The sequence below is a fragment of the Haliotis asinina genome, chromosome 13 (assembly GCF_037392515.1).
Source record: "Haliotis asinina isolate JCU_RB_2024 chromosome 13, JCU_Hal_asi_v2, whole genome shotgun sequence".
Classification (NCBI taxonomy): domain Eukaryota; kingdom Metazoa; phylum Mollusca; class Gastropoda; order Lepetellida; family Haliotidae; genus Haliotis; species Haliotis asinina.
The window spans coordinates 27,190,346-27,207,453 of NC_090292.1; the positions used below are offsets into that span (position 1 = coordinate 27,190,346).

The following is a 17,108-nucleotide window of genomic DNA, read 5'->3' on the forward strand; positions in this document are numbered from 1 at the left end:
ACTGACTAGTACTATTAATACCTACCTCAACACAAGCCCCAATAGCTAAACTTAAGACTAAAGCGAACTACCATAAGTAATTTCGACACTGACTAGTACTATTAATACTTATCTCAACACAAGCCCCAATAGCTAAACGTAAGACTAAAGCTAACTGCCATAAGTAATTTCGACACTGACTAGTACTATTAATACTTATCTCAACACAAGCCCCAATAGCTAAACGTAAGACTAAAGCTAACTGCCATAAGTAATTTCGACACTGACTAGTACTATTAATACTTATCTCAACACAAGCCCCAATAGCTAAACGTAAGACTAAAGCTATCTGCCATAAGTAATTTCGACACTGACTAGTACTATTAATACTTATCTCAACAGAAGCCCCAATAGCTAAACGTAAGACTAAAGCGAACTACCATACGTAATTTCGACACTGACTAGTACTATAAATACCTACCTCAACACAAGCCCCAATAGCTAAACTTAAGACTAAAACTAACTACCATAAGTAATTTCGACACTGACTAGTACTATAAATACCTACCTCAACACAAGCCCCAATAGCTAAACTTAAGACTAAAACTAACTACCATAAGTAATTTCGACACTGACTAGTACTATAAATACCTACCTCAACACAAGCCCCAATAGCTAAACTTAAGACTAAAACTAACTACCATAAGTAATTCCGACACTGACTAGTACTATAAATACCTACCTCAACACAAGCCCCAATAGCTAAACTTAAGACTAAAGCTAACTACCATAAGTAATTCCGACACTGACTAGTACTATAAATACCTACCTCAACACAAGCCCCAATAGCTAAACTTAAGACTAAAGCGAACTACCATACGTAATTCCGACACTGACTAGTACTATTAATACTTACCTCAACACAAGCCCCAATAGCTAAACGTAAGACTAAAGCGAACTACCATAAGTAATTGCGACACTGACTAGTACTATTAATACTTACCTCAACACAAGTCCCAATAGCTAAACGTAAGACTAAAGCGAACTACCATACGTAATTTCGACACTGACTAGTACTATTAATACTTATCTCAACACAAGCCCCAATAGCTAAACGTAAGACTAAAGCTAACTGCCATAAGTAATTTCGACACTGACTAGTACTATTAATACTTATGTCAACACTAGCTGCAATAGCTAAACTTAAGACTAAAGCGAACTACCATACGTAATTTCGACACTGACTAGTACTATTAATACCTACCTCAACACAAGCCCCAATAGCTAAACTTAAGACTAAAGCTAACTGCCATAAGTAACTGCGACACTGACTAGTACTATTAATACTTATGTCAACACTAGCTGCAACAGCTAAACGTAAGACTAAAGCGAACTACCATACGTAATTTCGACACTGACTAGTACTATTAATACTTATCTCAACACAAGCCCCAATAGCTAAACGTAAGACTAAAGCTAACTGCCATAAGTAATTTCGACACTGACTAGTACTATTAATACTTATCTCAACACAAGCCCCAATAGCTAAACGTAAGACTAAAGCTAACTGCCATAAGTAATTGCGACACTGACTAGTACTATTAATACTTATGTCAACACTAGCTGCAATAGCTAAACTTAAGACTAAAGCGAACTACCATAAGTAATTTCGACACTGACTAGTACTATTAATACCTACCTCAACACAAGCCCCAATAGCTAAACTTAAGACTAAAGCTAACTGCCATAAGTAACTGCGACACTGACTAGTACTATTAATACTTATGTCAACACTAGCTGCAATAGCTAAACGTAAGACTAAAGCGAACTACCATACGTAATTTCGACACTGACTAGTACTATTAATACTTATGTCAACACTAGCTGCAATAGCTAAACTTAAGACTAAAGCGAACTACCATACGTAATTTCGACCCTGACTAGTACTATTAATACCTACCTCAACACAAGTCCCAATAGCTAAACGTAAGACTAAAGCGAACTGCCATAAGTATTTGCGACACTGACTAGTACTATTAATACTTATGTCAACACTAGCTGCAATAGCTAAACGTAAGACTAAAGCGAACTACCATAAGTAATTTCGACACTGACTAGTACTATTAATACTTACCTCAACACAAGCCCCAATAGCTAAACGTAAGACTAAAGCTAACTGCCATAAGTAATTTCGACACTGACTAGTACTATTAATACTTATCTCAACACAAGCCCCAATAGCTAAACGTAAGACTAAAGCTAACTGCCATAAGTAATTTCGACACTGACTAGTACTATTAATACTTATCTCAACACAAGCCCCAATAGCTAAACGTAAGACTAAAGCTATCTGCCATAAGTAATTTCGACACTGACTAGTACTATTAATACCTACCTCAACACAAGCCCCAATAGCTAAACTTAAGACTAAAGCGAACTACCATTCGTAATTTCGACACTGACTAGTACTATTAATACTTACCTCAACACAAGCCCTAATAGCTAAACTTAAGACTAAAGCGAACTACCATTCGTAATTTCGACACTGACTAGTACTATTAATACTTACCTCAACACAAGCCCCAATAGCTAAACTTAAGACTAAAGCGAACTACCATTCGTAATTTCGACACTGACTAGTACTATTAATACTTACCTCAACACAAGTCCCAATAGCTAAACGTAAGACTAAAGCGAACTACCATAAGTAATTTCGACACTGACTAGTACTATTAATACTTATCTCAACACAAGCCCCAATAGCTAAACGTAAGACTAAAGCTATCTGCCATAAGTAATTTCCACACTGACTAGTACTATTAATACTTACCTCAACACAACCCCAATAGCTAAACGTAAGACTAAAGCTAACTGCCATAAGTAATTTCGACACTGACTAGTACTATTAATACTTATCTCAACACAAGCCCCAATAGCTAAACGTAAGACTAAAGCTAACTGCCATAAGTAATTTCGACACTGACTAGTACTATTAATACTTATCTCAACACAAGCCCCAATAGCTAAACGTAAGACTAAAGCTAACTGCCATAAGTAATTTCGACACTGACTAGTACTATTAATACTTATCTCAACACAAGCCCCAATAGCTAAACGTAAGACTAAAGCTATCTGCCATAAGTAATTTCGACACTGACTAGTACTATTAATACCTACCTCAACACAAGCCCCAATAGCTAAACTTAAGACTAAAGCGAACTACCATAAGTAGTTTCGACACTGACTAGTACTATTAATACTTATCTCAACACAAGCCCCAATAGCTAAACGTAAGACTAAAGCTAACTGCCATAAGTAATTTCGACACTGACTAGTACTATTAATACTTATCTCAACACAAGCCCCAATAGCTAAACGTAAGACTAAAGCTAACTGCCATAAGTAATTTCGACACTGACTAGTACTATTAATACTTATCTCAACACAAGCCCCAATAGCTAAACGTAAGACTAAAGCTATCTGCCATAAGTAATTTCGACACTGACTAGTACTATTAATACTTATCTCAACACAAGCCCCAATAGCTAAACGTAAGACTAAAGCGAACTACCATACGTAATTTCGACACTGACTAGTACTATAAATACCTACCTCAACACAAGCCCCAATAGCTAAACGTAAGACTAAAGCTAACTGCCATAAGTAATTTCGACACTGACTAGTACTATTAATACTTATCTCAACACAAGCCCCAATAGCTAAACGTAAGACTAAAGCTAACTGCCATAAGTAATTTCGACACTGACTAGTACTATTAATACTTATCTCAACACAAGCCCCAATAGCTAAACGTAAGACTAAAGCTAACTGCCATAAGTAATTTCGACACTGACTAGTACTATTAATACTTATCTCAACACAAGCCCCAATAGCTAAACGTAAGACTAAAGCTATCTGCCATAAGTAATTTCGACACTGACTAGTACTATTAATACTTATCTCAACACAAGCCCCAATAGCTAAACGTAAGACTAAAGCGAACTACCATACGTAATTTCGACACTGACTAGTACTATAAATACCTACCTCAACACAAGCCCCAATAGCTAAACGTAAGACTAAAGCTAACTGCCATAAGTAATTTCGACACTGACTAGTACTATTAATACCTACCTCAACACTAGCCCCAATAGCTAAACGTAAGACTAAAGCTAACTGCCATAAGTAATTTCGACACTGACTAGTACTATTAATACTTATCTCAACACAAGCCCCAATAGCTAAACGTAAGACTAAAGCTATCTGCCATAAGTAATTTCGACACTGACTAGTACTATTAATACTTATCTCAACACAAGCCCCAATAGCTAAACGTAAGACTAAAGCGAACTACCATACGTAATTTCGACACTGACTAGTACTATAAATACCTACCTCAACACAAGCCCCAGTAGCTAAACGTAAGACTAAAGCTAACTGCCATAAGTAATTTCGACACTGACTAGTACTATTAATACTTATCTCAACACAAGCCCCAATAGCTAAACGTAAGACTAAAGCTAACTGCCATAAGTAATTTCGACACTGACTAGTACTATTAATACTTATCTCAACACAAGCCCCAATAGCTAAACGTAAGACTAAAGCTAACTGCCATAAGTAATTTCGACACTGACTAGTACTATTAATACTTATCTCAACACAAGCCCCAATAGCTAAACGTAAGACTAAAGCTATCTGCCATAAGTAATTTCGACACTGACTAGTACTATTAATACCTACCTCAACACAAGCCCCAATAGCTAAACTTAAGACTAAAGCGAACTACCATAAGTAATTTCGACACTGACTAGTACTATTAATACTTATCTCAACACAAGCCCCAATAGCTAAACGTAAGACTAAAGCTAACTGCCATAAGTAATTTCGACACTGACTAGTACTATTAATACTTATCTCAACACAAGCCCCAATAGCTAAACGTAAGACTAAAGCTAACTGCCATAAGTAATTTCGACACTGACTAGTACTATTAATACTTATCTCAACACAAGCCCCAATAGCTAAACGTAAGACTAAAGCTATCTGCCATAAGTAATTTCGACACTGACTAGTACTATTAATACCTACCTCAACACAAGCCCCAATAGCTAAACTTAAGACTAAAGCGAACTACCATAAGTAATTTCGACACTGACTAGTACTATTAATACTTATCTCAACACAAGCCCCAATAGCTAAACGTAAGACTAAAGCTAACTGCCATAAGTAATTTCGACACTGACTAGTACTATTAATACTTATCTCAACACAAGCCCCAATAGCTAAACGTAAGACTAAAGCTATCTGCCATAAGTAATTTCGACACTGACTAGTACTATTAATACTTATCTCAACACAAGCCCCAATAGCTAAACGTAAGACTAAAGCGAACTACCATACGTAATTTCGACACTGACTAGTACTATAAATACCTACCTCAACACAAGCCCCAGTAGCTAAACGTAAGACTAAAGCTAACTGCCATAAGTAATTTCGACACTGACTAGTACTATTAATACTTATCTCAACACAAGCCCCAATAGCTAAACGTAAGACTAAAGCTAACTGCCATAAGTAATTTCGACACTGACTAGTACTATTAATACTTATCTCAACACAAGCCCCAATAGCTAAACGTAAGACTAAAGCTAACTGCCATAAGTAATTTCGACACTGACTAGTACTATTAATACTTATCTCAACACAAGCCCCAATAGCTAAACGTAAGACTAAAGCTATCTGCCATAAGTAATTTCGACACTGACTAGTACTATTAATACCTACCTCAACACAAGCCCCAATAGCTAAACTTAAGACTAAAGCGAACTACCATAAGTAATTTCGACACTGACTAGTACTATTAATACTTATCTCAACACAAGCCCCAATAGCTAAACGTAAGACTAAAGCTAACTGCCATAAGTAATTTCGACACTGACTAGTACTATTAATACTTATCTCAACACAAGCCCCAATAGCTAAACGTAAGACTAAAGCTAACTGCCATAAGTAATTTCGACACTGACTAGTACTATTAATACTTATCTCAACACAAGCCCCAATAGCTAAACGTAAGACTAAAGCTATCTGCCATAAGTAATTTCGACACTGACTAGTACTATTAATACCTACCTCAACACAAGCCCCAATAGCTAAACTTAAGACTAAAGCGAACTACCATAAGTAATTTCGACACTGACTAGTACTATTAATACTTATCTCAACACAAGCCCCAATAGCTAAACGTAAGACTAAAGCTAACTGCCATAAGTAATTTCGACACTGACTAGTACTATTAATACTTATCTCAACACAAGCCCCAATAGCTAAACGTAAGACTAAAGCTAACTGCCATAAGTAATTTCGACACTGACTAGTACTATTAATACTTATCTCAACACAAGCCCCAATAGCTAAACGTAAGACTAAAGCTATCTGCCATAAGTAATTTCGACACTGACTAGTACTATTAATACTTATCTCAACACAAGCCCCAATAGCTAAACGTAAGACTAAAGCGAACTACCATACGTAATTTCGACACTGACTAGTACTATAAATACCTACCTCAACACAAGCCCCAATAGCTAAACGTAAGACTAAAGCTAACTGCCATAAGTAATTTCGACACTGACTAGTACTATTAATACTTATCTCAACACAAGCCCCAATAGCTAAACGTAAGACTAAAGCTAACTGCCATAAGTAATTTCGACACTGACTAGTACTATTAATACTTATCTCAACACAAGCCCCAATAGCTAAACGTAAGACTAAAGCTAACTGCCATAAGTAATTTCGACACTGACTAGTACTATTAATACTTATCTCAACACAAGCCCCAATAGCTAAACGTAAGACTAAAGCTATCTGCCATAAGTAATTTCGACACTGACTAGTACTATTAATACTTATCTCAACACAAGCCCCAATAGCTAAACGTAAGACTAAAGCGAACTACCATACGTAATTTCGACACTGACTAGTACTATAAATACCTACCTCAACACAAGCCCCAATAGCTAAACGTAAGACTAAAGCTAACTGCCATAAGTAATTTCGACACTGACTAGTACTATTAATACTTATCTCAACACAAGCCCCAATAGCTAAACGTAAGACTAAAGCTAACTGCCATAAGTAATTTCGACACTGACTAGTACTATTAATACTTATCTCAACACAAGCCCCAATAGCTAAACGTAAGACTAAAGCTATCTGCCATAAGTAATTTCGACACTGACTAGTACTATTAATACTTATCTCAACACAAGCCCCAATAGCTAAACGTAAGACTAAAGCGAACTACCATACGTAATTTCGACACTGACTAGTACTATAAATACCTACCTCAACACAAGCCCCAATAGCTAAACGTAAGACTAAAGCTAACTGCCATAAGTAATTTCGACACTGACTAGTACTATTAATACTTATCTCAACACAAGCCCCAATAGCTAAACGTAAGACTAAAGCTAACTGCCATAAGTAATTTCGACACTGACTAGTACTATTAATACTTATCTCAACACAAGCCCCAATAGCTAAACGTAAGACTAAAGCTATCTGCCATAAGTAATTTCGACACTGACTAGTACTATTAATACTTATCTCAACACAAGCCCCAATAGCTAAACGTAAGACTAAAGCGAACTACCATACGTAATTTCGACACTGACTAGTACTATAAATACCTACCTCAACACAAGCCCCAATAGCTAAACGTAAGACTAAAGCTAACTGCCATAAGTAATTTCGACACTGACTAGTACTATTAATACTTATCTCAACACAAGCCCCAATAGCTAAACGTAAGACTAAAGCTAACTGCCATAAGTAATTTCGACACTGACTAGTACTATTAATACTTATCTCAACACAAGCCCCAATAGCTAAACGTAAGACTAAAGCTAACTGCCATAAGTAATTTCGACACTGACTAGTACTATTAATACTTATCTCAACACAAGCCCCAATAGCTAAACGTAAGACTAAAGCTATCTGCCATAAGTAATTTCGACACTGACTAGTACTATTAATACCTACCTCAACACAAGCCCCAATAGCTAAACTTAAGACTAAAGCGAACTACCATAAGTAATTTCGACACTGACTAGTACTATTAATACTTATCTCAACACAAGCCCCAATAGCTAAACGTAAGACTAAAGCTAACTGCCATAAGTAATTTCGACACTGACTAGTACTATTAATACTTATCTCAACACAAGCCCCAATAGCTAAACGTAAGACTAAAGCTAACTGCCATAAGTAATTTCGACACTGACTAGTACTATTAATACTTATCTCAACACAAGCCCCAATAGCTAAACGTAAGACTAAAGCTATCTGCCATAAGTAATTTCGACACTGACTAGTACTATTAATACTTATCTCAACACAAGCCCCAATAGCTAAACGTAAGACTAAAGCGAACTACCATACGTAATTTCGACACTGACTAGTACTATAAATACCTACCTCAACACAAGCCCCAATAGCTAAACGTAAGACTAAAGCTAACTGCCATAAGTAATTTCGACACTGACTAGTACTATTAATACTTATCTCAACACAAGCCCCAATAGCTAAACGTAAGACTAAAGCTAACTGCCATAAGTAATTTCGACACTGACTAGTACTATTAATACTTATCTCAACACAAGCCCCAATAGCTAAACGTAAGACTAAAGCTAACTGCCATAAGTAATTTCGACACTGACTAGTACTATTAATACTTATCTCAACACAAGCCCCAATAGCTAAACGTAAGACTAAAGCTATCTGCCATAAGTAATTTCGACACTGACTAGTACTATTAATACTTATCTCAACACAAGCCCCAATAGCTAAACGTAAGACTAAAGCGAACTACCATACGTAATTTCGACACTGACTAGTACTATAAATACCTACCTCAACACAAGCCCCAATAGCTAAACGTAAGACTAAAGCTAACTGCCATAAGTAATTTCGACACTGACTAGTACTATTAATACTTATCTCAACACAAGCCCCAATAGCTAAACGTAAGACTAAAGCTAACTGCCATAAGTAATTTCGACACTGACTAGTACTATTAATACTTATCTCAACACAAGCCCCAATAGCTAAACGTAAGACTAAAGCTAACTGCCATAAGTAATTTCGACACTGACTAGTACTATTAATACTTATCTCAACACAAGCCCCAATAGCTAAACGTAAGACTAAAGCTATCTGCCATAAGTAATTTCGACACTGACTAGTACTATTAATACTTATCTCAACACAAGCCCCAATAGCTAAACGTAAGACTAAAGCGAACTACCATACGTAATTTCGACACTGACTAGTACTATAAATACCTACCTCAACACAAGCCCCAATAGCTAAACGTAAGACTAAAGCTAACTGCCATAAGTAATTTCGACACTGACTAGTACTATTAATACCTACCTCAACACTAGCCCCAATAGCTAAACGTAAGACTAAAGCTAACTGCCATAAGTAATTTCGACACTGACTAGTACTATTAATACTTATCTCAACACAAGCCCCAATAGCTAAACGTAAGACTAAAGCTATCTGCCATAAGTAATTTCGACAATGACTAGTACTATTAATACTTATCTCAACACAAGCCCCAATAGCTAAACGTAAGACTAAAGCTAACTACCATAAGTAATTTCGACACTGACTAGTACTATTAATACTTACCTCAACACAAGCCCTAATAGCTAAACGTAAGACTAAAGCTATCTGCCATAAGTAATTTCGACACTGACTAGTACTATTAATACCTACCTCAACACTAGCCCCAATAGCTAAACGTAAGACTAAAGCTAACTGCCATAAGTAATTTCGACACTGACTAGTACTATTAATACTTATCTCAACACAAGCCCCAATAGCTAAACGTAAGACTAAAGCTAACTGCCATAAGTAATTTCGACACTGACTACTACTATTAATACTTATCTCAACACAAGCCCCAATAGCTAAACGTAAGACTAAAGCTAACTACCATAAGTAATTTCGACACTGACTACTACTATTAATACTTACCTCAACACAAGTCCCAATAGCTAAACTTAAGACTAAAGCTAACTGCCATAAGTAATTGCGACACTGACTAGTACTATTAATACTTATGTCAACACTAGCTGCAATAGCTAAACTTAAGACTAAAGCTAACTACCATACGTAATTTCGACAATGACTAGTACTATTAATACTTATCTCAACACAAGCCCCAATAGCTAAACGTAAGACTAAAGCTAACTGCCATAAGTAATTTCGACACTGACTAGTACTATTAATACTTATCTCAACACAAGCCCCAATAGCTAAACGTAAGACTAAAGCTATCTGCCATAAGTAATTTCGACACTGACTAGTACTATTAATACTTATCTCAACACAAGCCCCAATAGCTAAACGTAAGACTAAAGCTAACTACCATAAGTAATTTCGACACTGACTAGTACTATAAATACCTACCTCAACACAAGTCCCAATAGCTAAACGTAAGACTAAAGCGAACTACCATACGTAATTTCGACACTGACTAGTACTATAAATACCTACCTCAACACAAGTCCCAATAGCTAAACGTAAGACTAAAGCGAACTACCATACGTAATTTCGACACTGACTAGTACTATAAATACCTACCTCAACACAAGTCCCAATAGCTAAACGTAAGACTAAAGCGAACTACCATACGTAATTTCGACACTGACTAGTACTATTAATACTTATCTCAACACAAGCCCCAATAGCTAAACGTAAGACTAAAGCGAACTACGATACGTAATTTCGACACTGACTAGTACTATAAATACCTACCTCAACACAAGTCCCAATAGCTAAACGTAAGACTAAAGCGAACTACCATACGTAATTTCGACACTGACTAGTACTATAAATACCTACCTCAACACAAGCCCCAATAGCTAAACGTAAGACTAAAGCTAACTGCCATAAGTAATTTCGACACTGACTAGTACTATTAATACTTACCTCAACACAAGTCCCAATAGCTAAACGTAAGACTAAAGCGAACTACCATACGTAATTTCGACACTGACTAGTACTATAAATACCTACCTCAACACAAGCCCCAATAGCTAAACGTAAGACTAAAGCTAACTGCCATAAGTAATTTCGACACTGACTAGTACTATTAATACTTACCTCAACACAAGTCCCAATAGCTAAACGTAAGACTAAAGCTAACTGCCATAAGTAATTTCGACACTGACTAGTACTATTAATACTTATCTCAACACAAGCCCTAATAGCTAAACTTAAGACTAAAGCGAACTACCATAAGTAATTGCGACACTGACTAGTACTATTAATACTTACCTCAACACAAGCCCCAATAGCTAAACTTAAGACTAAAGCTAACTGCCATAAGTAATTTCGACACTGACTAGTACTATTAATACTTACCTCAACACAAGTCCCAATAGCTAAACGTAAGACTAAAGCTAACTGCCATAAGTAATTTCGACACTGACTAGTACTATTAATACTTATCTCAACACAAGCCCTAATAGCTAAACTTAAGACTAAAGCGAACTACCATAAGTAATTTCGACACTGACTAGTACTATTAATACTTACCTCAACACAAGTCCCAATAGCTAAACTTAAGACTAAAGCGAACTACCATAAGTAATTTCGACACTGACTAGTACTATTAATACTTACCTCAACACAAGCCCCAATAGCTAAACGTAAGACTAAAGCTAACTACCATACGTAATTTCGACAATGACTAGTACTATTAATACTTATCTCAACACAAGCTCCAATAGCTAAACTTAAGACTAAAGCTAACTACCATAAGTAATTCCGACACTGACTAGTACTATTAATACTTACCTCAACACAAGCCCCAATAGCTAAACTTAAGACTAAAGCTAACTACCATACGTAATTTCGGCAATGACTAGTACTATTAATACTTACCTCAACACAAGTCCCAATAGCTAAACGTAAGACTAAAGCTAACTACCATAAGTAATTTCGACAATGACTAGTACTATTAATACTTACCTCAACACAAGTCCCAATAGCTAAACTTAAGACTAAAGCTAACTACCATAAGTAATTTCGTTACTGACTAGTACTATTAATACTTACCTCAACACAAGCCCCAATAGCTAAACTTAAGACTAAAGCTAACTACCATAAGTAATTTCGACACTGACTAGTACTATTAATACTTACCTCAACACAAGTCCCAATAGCTAAACTTAAGACTAAAGCTAACTACCATACGTAATTTCGACAATGACTAGTACTATTAATACTTACCTCAACACAAGTCCCAATAGCTAAACGTAAGACTAAAGCGAACTACCATACGTAATTTCGACACTGACTAGTACTATTAATACTTACCTCAACACAAGCCCCAATAGCTAAACGTAAGACTAAAGCTAACTACACTAAACACATTATGCAGATTCTGTGGTAATATTAATACTAGCTAACATTAACGTTAGAGTGGCACACTCACGCACAAATACGTGACTGTCACATATGTAAGATAGTCGCTCTTTGGCATGACGCGAGAGTGAGTTTTACGCCGCACCCATCAATATTCGAGCTATATGGCGGAGGTCTGTAAATAGTCCAGTCTGGGCCAGACAATCCAGTGATGCGCATCGATTTACGCAGCTGGGAAACGACGATATGTAGCAACCAAGTTGCGTTTGAGCAACCAATCACGTTGGCAGCTCTAACAAGCGGCATGGTTTGTTAAAGACCAATTCTAATCCGGATCTTCACGGGCATGTTGTATCCAAACACAGTAAAATTATAGGGTCTGTGTTTCACAAAGTAAAGGACGGTGGCTAATGCAATTTAAATAAATAATTCAGTGAGCTGACACAAATAACATAGACATATTACAGAAGCGAGCATTTCTTTGACGTCACTGCTGAAGCCAAGCGAAGGGGTCCTGTAAAGAACTATCAATTCTTGAAGCGTAAACAGTTTTTATTTTCTTACTAATATTGAAACACAATATTCATGACGTTGGCATCCATGTATTTCATGTAAAGAACGATCAATTCTTGAACCGTAAACACTTTTCAGTCTTCATTTTCTTACTAATATTGAAACACAATATTCATGACGTTGGCATCCGTGTATTTCAAAGACATATGAACAGAGCTCTGTACGTGACATAAGAGAGTAATTCCTACAACCGAGGACGTGTAAACGTTTGTTCAACCATAAATACAATATGAGGATACCATACAAAATAAGATTATCATTAAGAGTCGAAGAACGTTTTCCAAGGACACGATATCTAAATACATTACCCACTAGGGTTACGGATAGATGGATACAGTCTTCATCAATCGAAGAGTCCCCACAAGAATTATGGATCATGTTTCATGAACATCACGAATGTTTGACCAAGTCGTACCCTATCAATTGTCCACTGGTCACGCGGGGGAACATGGGTTGATGTACCCTCCATGTTTGTTTATGTTCCCTGAGCTGGAACTCCGAGGGGTACATAAACAAACATTGAGGGAATATCAACCCATGGGCTCCGGGGGACCAGTGGACAATGTTTCAATTTTGAACTGTTTGAAGAACGGGTATCGTACAGTTTCGGCAGATATTGTCTTAGTAAGGTCGCCGTGGTGTAATTCCCCTTTTCAATATTCAAAGGGACTACATTTGAACGTTTCGTGAAAAAATATTTATTGCAATGCAAAGCAAATCTTTTCATAGCCTACGAGAGAGTTTGCAGACGAGATGAGCAAAAGAGATTTAGAGTTGTCTCCTTTCCATCGATTTACATTCGCAAAACATCGGTAATTTCCGTGCACTATGCCTGATTCAGCCTTATTCGAAATAAAGAAGTACCACCAAGTAGTACCCAGTGGGTTGCCACTGACAGCGGGGTACACTGAAAACAATAGAAGAGCGATTAGCACACCAGAAAACGACATTTATGAGTAAGGTAAGATAAATGTCAAATTAATCACGGGACCAATATTTTATATTTGTCACGTATGTCACAACTTTATTAGTTTATCACTCACTGACAGCGCTTGTATGTTCAAACAATATAGATGTTGTTCAAAGTTCTTTTATCTAAAACAAAACTATTTTGGAAACACTGTTTTAATCTTCTAAACACTTGGCCATGGAACATAATTATCTTCGAAGTCGTCAGGGTTTGAAATATGTTTAATTCTTAGAAGACACACTTCACTAACTGAAAAGTCATGGTTGAATATTTCTTGAAGACTCAAGGAAGTTCATTTTCATGATATACTAGTCATCACATTCAAGTAGTAAATGCATTATGGTCTGCAATAACATTTTGGATAGGAGAATCTGACAAATGAGGAAAACCATTTGTTTTCTACGATGGTGAATGAAGCAATCATCAATCATCAATTTCACCCAATTCCCAACGCTAATCACCATATAAGGAATATGCCCAAAGATGTAGGTCAAGGTGGGTACAGAAATAAACCAACAGGATATTGGACTGATCTTCGTAGGTTCAAATGACAAATCTGTTAACGACGCATTCAGCTGATTGTCAAAATTGTTGAAACGAAAACAAATATGTTCCTTTACAGAAACTCAGAAATTTCTGTCTATACACGCACAGACACACACATAACCTCACTCACTTGTACCCACCACCCACCACCACCACCACCACCACCACCCCGACCCCCGTACCCCCCACACACTTATACTTACACTAACACTAATAATAATTACGATTACCGTACTAATGTCACTAACCTTGTCCACATCGAGACACAATCCAAACGTTTATATAAATTCCAATGTTCCAAATTCCACAGAAAAACCTACATTTTGGTCCTACATACACACTCACTCATGCTAAAATTTCAGAGTCCACGTTTCATTTTTCGTTTTACCAAGTTCATATCGAGATGTATTTTATATACACCTCGACACTCATTTCAGTGTGCCCACACACCTACCTGACCGGCCCCGGATCCTGCTACTTGTTTGTCAACTCCTCTCACACCTGGCATGAGGGGGATGTTCTTTGCAAGCAGTTAGGGGCAAAACTCATGTCCATCAACAACAAGACAGAGGACGACTTCATTACCAACTACCTCAACACTCTCTCAGGTCATCAAAATCATTTTGTTAAAACTGCGGAAAATGCGAGAGAGAAATAAAATCAGACAATGTTTTGAGCGTTGCTCAGACTATCAACCATGGGGCTGTCATTGCTGGCCAGCTGTGTTGCCATGGGGTTTTCCAAACAGGGCGTGACACTTGTTTCATCAGACGTATTGCTGTTCTATTCTACTGAATGTTCATGTTAGAGGGTCAAGATTTACCGTACAAACAGAATTTACCGCAGGGTTCCCTTTGAAGCGGAAGCCTGCGTATATGACGCAGTGTAAAGTAAACATACGCATAATAACAAACACTGCGTCGCTTCCGATGCAATGAAATCACAAATCAAAGCCACACAATTCAATGGTTTAAGCAATACATGTAGCTAAATTTATTTCTGGCTTCAAACTGATGCGAAAGTGCACGCGATAAGTCTTTAGAACTCAGACTTAGAGGCATATACCTGAAAAAAATGAAATTATTTGTTCTGTCTATTATCTTTGTATATTATTTGACCCCAAAATTTGGATTTTGACTCCCCAAGACAATTTAAATGTCTAAGGGGGACCCTGCTACCATGTCATTGAATGACCTAGTTTAACAAGTCAATATCACTAAATTCAACCTTCCACCGCGGAAAGGCGTTCCTGTACAAGAATCTAGATATGTTTATTTCTTAAGAGAACACCGTTGCGAGATCATTTACGGTTGTCAAATGTCCCACATTTCCCTGGGCAAAAGATTTGTTTTCGAGGTATTCTGGAAGTTGTTGGTTCAGAGTTGACTTTATGGATGATCAACTTCCTTATGTTTCAAAACAGTATAAAAACTATACTGAAACGTCGCCATTGTTAAAATTTAGAAGTTAATCATCCAGAAACTTGTGGCATCTCTAAAAGTGTTTAAATTCAAATTGAGAATAACTGTCTGCGCCGATACAGTGTCAATGTCTCGAAACACACTTCACTCAGAACCATCTACTCAAACCTATCCCGAAGCCGAATATTTAACGGTTCATCTCGCAATCTCTTAGTACCCCTGCAATGTATTTCTCACTGTTGTGTGAACAGGTTCTCCTCAGCCAGATGGCTACTGGGTAGGAGGCTACTACGACAAGAGTACGTCAGAGTGGAGGTGGCAGGATGGTACACGTATGACGTACGTCAGATGGGGACCTCACCAACCAGTGTCTTATGTCAACTACAACGTCAACCTGTTCAACCCGGGTGTCTCCGCTGAGTATCACAACTGGAAGTGGTCGACAAATGTTGAATATGCAAGCAACAGATGGCTCATTTGTGAACGTCCGTTCGTTTAAAGTGGACGTCAAAGTTGAGTCCTACGTTGCACTTTGTGGACGTGCGTCCGTCTTTCTCTGTACCATTCTGAATAAATTTCATGCTGAAAACTACTGCAGGAAAGAGAGTGCTGCATCTATCATATGTCTTTCGAGGGAACAAAGGTGCATTAATAAAAATAAATGACTTACGGAATCAACCTCATCATGGCGCCTCACTACCAGATCGATTTAATCAGACCTTACGAACAGCGCATGTTGCTACGAACTATTTACAAACCCCTGATGACAAAACACCATGACGACTAGTCTTATTTATCTTACCTATTCTGATTGGCTGAGTGCTCTTCTGTTTTTTTTTGTTTTTTTTCAATGTACCCCGCTTACACTCGAGGTACATTGCAATACACCCCTCTGCCAATAGCAACTCATTCGGTACTTGGGTGGAGTTATATTTTTCTCCAATAACATTAAATGGCGCATGATGCACGGAAATTACCGATGTTTTGCGAATGTAAATTGATGGAACTGAGATAGCTGTAGCTAAATATGTTTCTCTTATGTCGTCTGCAAACTCTCGCTGTGAAATGATTTGCCTCGCATTCCAATCAATAAATTTCAAGGCAATTTAGGGATCTCTTCTGATGAATATATGTAAGAATACTGTGCTTTCTTTGTTGCTGTCTCGGTTTCT

General features: G+C 37.2%; 1 protein-coding gene across 1 annotated transcript in view; it reads left to right on the forward strand.

Annotated features, from left to right (window-relative positions):
* LOC137260205 (uncharacterized) overlaps window positions 1–16,528 on the forward strand; it is a 44,768-nt gene extending 28,240 nt beyond the window's left edge. The window contains exons 6-7 of the mRNA XM_067797899.1: window positions 14,953–15,123; window positions 16,188–16,528. Coding sequence (XP_067654000.1) covers window positions 14,953–15,123; window positions 16,188–16,435 — 419 coding nt within the window. The 3' untranslated portion in view covers window positions 16,436–16,528. The remainder of the gene's footprint in view (window positions 1–14,952; window positions 15,124–16,187) is intronic.
* The last annotated feature ends 580 nt before the right edge of the window (window positions 16,529–17,108 follow it).